The 7,500-nt window shown below is 44.9% G+C and overlaps 1 protein-coding gene across 1 annotated transcript in view; it reads left to right on the forward strand.

The window, feature by feature from the left end:
* aco1 (aconitase 1, soluble) overlaps positions 1-2,443 on the forward strand; it is an 11,447-nt gene extending 9,004 nt beyond the window's left edge. Inside the window, 14 exon segments of the mRNA XM_068599616.1 lie at positions 358-371; positions 456-580; positions 650-754; positions 1,200-1,345; positions 1,518-1,548; positions 1,550-1,666; positions 1,848-1,885; positions 1,887-1,908; positions 1,910-1,957; positions 1,959-1,970; positions 2,051-2,149; positions 2,151-2,237; positions 2,328-2,391; positions 2,394-2,443. Coding sequence (XP_068455717.1) covers positions 358-371; positions 456-580; positions 650-754; positions 1,200-1,345; positions 1,518-1,548; positions 1,550-1,666; positions 1,848-1,885; positions 1,887-1,908; positions 1,910-1,957; positions 1,959-1,970; positions 2,051-2,149; positions 2,151-2,237; positions 2,328-2,391; positions 2,394-2,443 — 958 coding nt within the window.
* Positions 2,444-7,500: the final 5,057 nt, after the last annotated feature.

Below are 7,500 nucleotides of genomic sequence, written 5' to 3' on the forward strand. Positions count from 1 at the left end.
AGAGAGAGGGAGAGAGAGAGAGAGAGAGAGAGAGAGAGAGAGGAGAGAGAGAGAGAGAGAGAGAGAGAGAGAGGGAGGGAGAGGGAGAGGGAGGGGAGAGGGAGAGGGAGGAGAGAGAGAGAGAGAGAGAGAGAGAGAGAGAGAGAGAGAGAGAGAGAGAGAGAGAGAGAGAGAGAGAGAGGAGAGAGAGGGAGAGAGGGGAGAGAGGTCTCAGCAGCTCTCTGGCCTGAGCAGCAGACAGCCATGAGGATCAGAAGGAGACAGAGCTGCTCTATGACATCATCATTATAATACATGCAGTGCATTTGTGAAAAACAATTACATATAAAATAGACATAACTTTGTGATTCTGTTTAGGCCACTTTTCATGTGTGATTTCAATCTTTGTGCGCTCATATTCGTCTTTGCTAAAAACAAATGCATGTTCACACCTCGTCTGCTCGTCTCCTCTGTAGGCATCAACCCTGAAGGCAAAGAGGTTTTCCTGAGGGACATCTGGCCCACGCGGGATGAGATCCAGGCTGTGGAGAGGACGTTCGTCATCCCATCAATGTTCAAAGAAGTCTATGAGAAGATCGAGGTAACTTTAGTCGCTGCAGTGTAATGGAGAAGTGTGCTTACCATGAGTCTGACTGCTGTGTTGTTACAGAAAGTGAATGAACGCTGGAACGCTTCTGGTTGCTCCACTGACAAGCTGTACACCTGGGACCCCCAGTCCACCTACATCAAGTCCCCGCCGTTCTTCCATGGTTTGGTAAATACACACATTAAAACCTCTTCACAAACGATAATAACTTAAGTCCAAGGCTGCAATATTGAAATACTAGAAATGTTCATTTACTTTAATGTGCTCATGATGACTGAGAGCAGAACATTTATTAAACTAGTGCCAGAATGAAAATCAAAACTCTGAAACATTTAGTTTATTCAAGTGAACCCTTTCTCCAGTGAAACCAGGAGATGTAAAATCTGTTCTTCTGCTCATCCTGATGAGCTGGACTTCCATACTGCTGGTACTGATGGATGCTTGTACTTTATTGTGTTACAGCAGCAGGGTTATTGAAGCGTTACACAGGAACTGTAAATATTAATATTAACACTGGAAGCTAGATGAAGAATATGTTATAATACACTATAAATAAACCAAACTCGATGAGGCGCAGCGAGTAGCATTGTGTACTGTGTTTCGCTTCACTCAGACCAGGAAGCTGCAGCCGGTCAAGTCCATCCATGACGCCCACGTGCTGCTGAACCTGGGCGACTCCGTCACCACCGACCACATCTCCCCTGCAGGGAACATCGCCCGGTGCAGCGCTGCAGCGCGCTACCTCTCACCAGAGGGTGAGCGCCGCACGGCTTTTCTCTCTGGTTCATTTGTAGGGAGTCCTGTGAGTCTGCAGGGACTTTAAACATGATTAAGAATTGAAGCGCTCCCTTCACTTGGTTTAATAAAGTCACGCTTCTCTACTTCCTGTCCTGCCTGAGATGTCTGCTTCACCGTGTTTGTGCTCTCACAGTTTGAGCCCTCGGGACTACAACTCCTACGGCCTCGCGGCGAGGTAACGACGCCGTCATGGCCAGAGGGACGTTTGCCAACATCCGCCTCTTTAACAAGTTCCTGAACAAGCAGGCGCCACAAACCATTCATCTGCCGACCGGAGATACGGTCAGCACGCACCCCTCTGACCTCTAACCATTGTAGATGTCCTTGTATCTTTACATCAACTGTCTCAGTGCAACACTTTTACGTGCTGCTGGTGTTTAAGCTCCATGTGGCCTCGCATCACGGAGGCCACATGGACCATCACATCCGGACTAACACTTGCATTTTGATCCCGTTTGTCCAGCTGGATGTGTTTGATGCTGCAGAGAGATACCAGCAGCCGCGTCCCTCTGCTGGTCCTAGCAGGGGAAGGAGTACGGCTCGGGCAGCTCCAGGGACTGGGCGGCCAAGGGCCCCCTTCCTCCTGGTGAGGACATGCTTCTGTAATCAGTGGAAGAAAAGGTGTTTTCAAAGGGTCAAGAATGAACTCTGTGCTTGTGTCTTCAGGGCATTAAGGCAGTGGTGGCAGAGAGCTATGAGCGGATCCACCGCAGTAACCTGGTGGGGATGGGAGTGATCCCTCTGGAGTATCTAGCAGGAGACACCGGCGGACAGCCTGGGTCTGACCGGCCGAGAGCGCTACACCGTCCTGCTGCCCGAGCAGCTCACGCCCAGGATGCTGGTGGACGTCAAGGTTGTTTAGAGAGCCTCCAGTACAACAGAATACAGAACTGCAGTGTTGAGGGATGTGATGCATGATCCTGCCGTCTCTCTGCCTCCGCAGCTGGACACGGGGAAGAGCTTCCAGGTGAGGATGAGATTCGACACCGACGTGGAGCTGGCGTACTTCACCACGGGGGCATCCTCAACTACATGATCCGCAAGATGTCTGAAAACTAACTCGCCTGCAACACCGGGTCACGTTCTACTGTCTGCCACAGTCCAACATGTGAGTTCAGGGGTCGGTTGACAGAAGAATTGCATCCAAGAAATCATCTAATTATTGGTCCATGTTTGGTGTAAAGAGCTGAAGAAACAGTCCACCACAATGTTCTCTTCTGAAAACGCTGCTACTTTTTTAGTTTTTAGACCTGGGATAGATATACATATAAACATGTGTGTATATATCTATATCATATATAGATACACACACACAACCATGTATGTGTAAATGTATGTGTGTGTATGTATATTATATATATGATATACAAATTAATGTGTCGTTGATTTTGAGTCATCTCACCTCGTGCTCTCTGAGGGGATGACGGGTTCTGTCACAGAGACGAGTCTCATCTTCCTGTTTGTGGTTTCCTTCAGTTCTGTTGCTCCTCTGTAGACCTGCGTTTGAACATGAGCTTATGTTTAAACATGAGTTATGTTTAAACATGAGTTATGTTTGAACATGAGCTATGTTTGATCATGAGCCATGTTTGAACATGAGTTACTTTTCATGTCCACTAACCGATAAGATCTCGTCCAGAGCCACGGCACCGAGAGGTGAAGGAGGTTCAATACTCCGCAGTGATGCTTCAGAAGGTGATGAAGTCTTCCCCCACAGGAACTGTGGTCAGTGTTTTGGGAGGAGGGTTCACCAGGAGTTGAATGTTCTAGTGTCCCTGTGACGATGGGGAGAAGATGACTCAGTCGGTTTAAGGTCCATGTTTTTGTCCAGTTCTGTTAGCGCTCCTGCCTTTACTCCACTGAGCAACAGGTGGCAGTAGTGAGCTCGAGGAGAGAAGAAGCTAGTGAACCAGGGGTCTGCAACCTCTCCAATATGAAGCACTGTTTGTTGATTGTTTTGTCTTTGTGCCACATTAAGTTGAACACCCGATCAAAATGTAATCCTCCAGCGGATCTGTTACTTTAATGCATCTCTAAAGCTAACGGGCATAGCAACACTGTAAATGGGGACATTTTCTGAGAGCATCCACATCTGAGTAGAAATCATTCCATCCCAACTTTCCCTCAATCTTGTTCTTCAGCAATAGACTAGAAATATTCTGCTAGCCAACAGTCTTCACTGATCGGGAAATAAAGTCAAACTTCAGGCCTTAAAGCGTCTGGTGGTGGTGAAAGAGGTCATGTGGGATGTGACGAGAGGACACTTCTAGAGATGCTACAAAGCTCCTGCTCAGCTCCTGCTGGTGCGGTTCAGCTCTCGTGCCTCCTTCCCACCAGTGGTACCCTCCAAGAACTAGATTCACATGATGTAAAGCTCTGCGCCGATAGCAGTTGTCAGTAATGTGCTAACATGTTGTAATAATCCAGAATTCCTCTCAAGGACCACAAATTAATAATATATAATTCTTGACTGTGTTGAAAAGAATGAACTTGATGTCCATCTCAGCTTTTCAGTCAATAGCGTTCAAAAGTCCTTGAAAACAAATATATAAATCTGAATATCTACCATGATGCTGAGGAAGCTTTTGGGAAATGATTTAAATCTCTGTTTAGTTTTCTGCACTTCTCTGAAATGTTGACGTTTCTCTGACTGAACACATTCCAAAATGTCACGGTGTCAACGTCATGTTTATGAATGCCTTAATAACTTCCTTTATGCTAACACACTCATCATTTTGTTTATGAAGACTAACCAACTCTGTCTGAATGCAATAAATCACTGATTAACGGAATAAAATGTGATTTCTCTATTTATTGTCTGTTTAAGTCCTGCAGGCCTGTGGCCCCGCTCTGAACTTCACACTCTATTAGCAGACTATTGGAACTCTTGTTTTAATATATGAGCCTTAAGCAGTCCCCACGGCCCCTTTAGTTTCTATAGCGCTCTCTATCTGTAGGACAAGAGTTCTGCTGCGGCTTCATTCTGGTGGAGGAGACGGTGTAGCTGCCGATGGAGCTGGTGTGGATCAGAACAGAACCTCATTGACATAAAGTTCTATTTACTTCATTAATGTCTTCTGTTGATATTTCCCTTGAATAAAAACTCCAGTAAGAGGCATTCGGGGCCATAAATTCAGAAATCATCAGAAAAAATCAGGACTTTCCTTTAGAGTAGTCCAGTGACAGATGCACATCCATGATGCACCACAAACAGGAACTACTAGCATACAATTCAGCTGAGGTTTAATGGTGCAAATTTCCCAAAATGTGAATAAATGGAGGCTCAGCAAATGAAAGAGAAGGTAGAGGTGTAGAACCCACAGAGGCCGGAAGGAGGCCGTCTGTCCGTCCCGACAAAGCACCGTGGACAACGCTTCCGCTCCACCAGCCCTGTAAATGTACAGCATGGCCCCGCTCTTCGTACACGGTTCAACAAAGTCGTACTAATGTCCATTTATTCATCTTAAATTATCGAGATGATTGACGTCAGGCTAACTCGGTTTCTCAAAGGCCGATCAGCGCTCAGACGGTCTCGTTCATTCGAGCCAGACGTCAGTCATCCGGCTAATGGCACGCGCATCCGCTCGTCTTCAAAAGGGGGAGGAGTGAGCACAGATTTCATGATCTTCAAACGCAACAATGGCAAATAAACTCAGAGAAAGGGCGTTTCTTTTCTCCGTGGAGGAGCAGGAGATGATCATGACTTATACATACATAGGATGAATTTAAATCCATAATGATGGCAAAGTCTAATGGTGTGTTCACATTCAAGCTTTGCGAATATTCGCAACACTTCCTGTTGTGAACGCAGCATAACGTTGTCTCCGCTGGTCGGCTGGAGTCACATCAGCATCGCAAAATATCAGACAGGTAAATGTGTCAGTGTTCGGAAAATGTATTAAGTGCTTTATCAACCAGATTAGATTTATTTGAATGTGCCTGCTGGCAATAGTATACAAATTCATATAATATCAAATTAATATCATAGCGTGTATCATGTACTATATATGTGTATATACATGTATGTGTGTGTATATTACCATATAACTAGGAGCTTGAATATGTGTGTGAGCGGATCGGTATGTATTATTCATAATCAGAACTTCAATCAAGCAGTGAAAACTAATTGTGTGTAATTCTCTGTATTCTTATCATGAGTCCACCATCATGTTTTACAATAATGATATGTATGGTGTACTAATACCACTGTCATATAATTATGAGCAGCACGGCATGCAGCGGCTTTCACAATGTTCTACTCATCAACAACACAAACATGTTCCACTCGCTAAAAAGTGCAAGGCTGTGATCCAGTCTGTGATCCAGTCTGCATACATTATGTAATCCAGTCTGCATACATTAGGTAATCCAGTCTGTGATCCAGTCTGCATACATTATGTGATCCAGTCTGTGATCTCGTCTGTGATCCAGTCTGCATACATTATGTGATCCAGTCTGTGATCCAGTCTGTGATCCAGTCTGCATACATTATGTGATCCAGTCTGTGATCCAGTCTGCATACATTATGTGATTCAGTCTGGATACATTATGTGAGACGGCCAACGCTCGGCTGCGCTGTGTGGTGTTTGATGTACGGCTCCAGAAAGTCTGTTAAATATATGAGACCTTGGCCCAATCCCAATCTCCACCCTAAACCCTCAAGCCCTGAGCCCTCAGGGACTCACTGACGTCAGCTGCTAAATGGTTGAGTGTGAGAGTCTGTGAGGGCTTGAGCTGGTGAAAATATGAATGACAGCACTTTACTGCAACATCACGTGACTACATTAAAACTATTGTGTACAATTATGTATTTATTTTATTATTTTTATTCACTGGTTTAAACGTCTTCCTAATAAGATGAGAAGTCATTTTATATTATTTATTCACTTGTTTTTGTCAAAATAAAATGTATGATAAATGTACAGAAAAATATATATATTCTGTTTGCGTTCCTCTAATTCATGTGTTTTATGTTCCATAATGTTGAAAAGGTATTTTATCAGCTCAATGCCCACGTGCCTCTTTGTTTACCTTTTTTTTTACGTCTCCATTCTTCCATTGGGAACTGTGTGTTAAACCTCACGTTGCAATGCATTGTGGGTAATTCCCTTAGCCAAGGTCAGCATCTAATGTTGACTTACTGAAAGGGTTCATAAAGGGCTCAACATGTCCACCACAGAGCCCTCAGGCCCTCCACCATGTGACACTGGGACACCCCTAAACCCTCAAAGACTTCACAGGAGCCTCAAAGTCTGTGAGTCCGTGAGGGAGGAGACTGGGATTGAGTCCTTGTCAGCAGACTCAATAGCGCTGGTACAGGAAGTGATTGTGACGTGAGCTTGTACAGGAAGTCATCGTGACGTGAGTTCTAACAGGAAGTCATCATGATGTGAGCTTGTACAGGAAGTCATCGTGACGTGAGTTCTAACAGGAAGTCATCATGATGTGAGCTTGTACAGGAAGTCATCGTGACGTGAGTTCTAACAGGAAGTCATCATGATGTGAGCTGGTACAGGAAGTCATCGTGATGTGAGCTGGTACAGGAAGTCATCATGATGTGAGCTCGTACAGGAAGTCATCATGATGTGAGCTCGTACAGGAAGTCATCGTGACATGAGTTCTAACAGGAAGTCATCGTGACATGAGTTCTAACAGGAAGTCATCATGATGTGAGCTAGTACAGGAAGTCATCATGATGTGAGCTCGTACAGGAAGTCATCGTGACATGAGTTCTAACAGGAAGTCATCGTGACATGAGTTCTAACAGGAAGTCATCATGATGTGAGCTGGTACAGGAAGTCATCATGATGTGAGCTCGTACAGGAAGTCATCATGATGTGAGCTGGTACAGGAAGTCATCATGATGTGAGCTGGTACAGGAAGTCATCATGATGTGAGCTGGTACAGGAAGTCATCATGATGTGAGCTCGTACAGGAAGTCATCGTGACATGAGTTCTAACAGGAAGTCATCATGATGTGAGCTGGTACAGGAAGTCATCATGATGTGAGCTCGTACAGGAAGTCATCGTGACATGAGTTCTAACAGGAAGTCATCATGATGTGAGCTCGTACAGGAAGTCATCATGATGTGAGCTTGTACAGGAAGTCATCATGA

This window comes from Clinocottus analis, unplaced genomic scaffold (assembly GCF_023055335.1).
Source record: "Clinocottus analis isolate CAN_PGR_092001 unplaced genomic scaffold, fCliAna1.0.p SCAF_49, whole genome shotgun sequence".
Lineage (NCBI taxonomy): Eukaryota > Metazoa > Chordata > Actinopteri > Perciformes > Cottidae > Clinocottus > Clinocottus analis.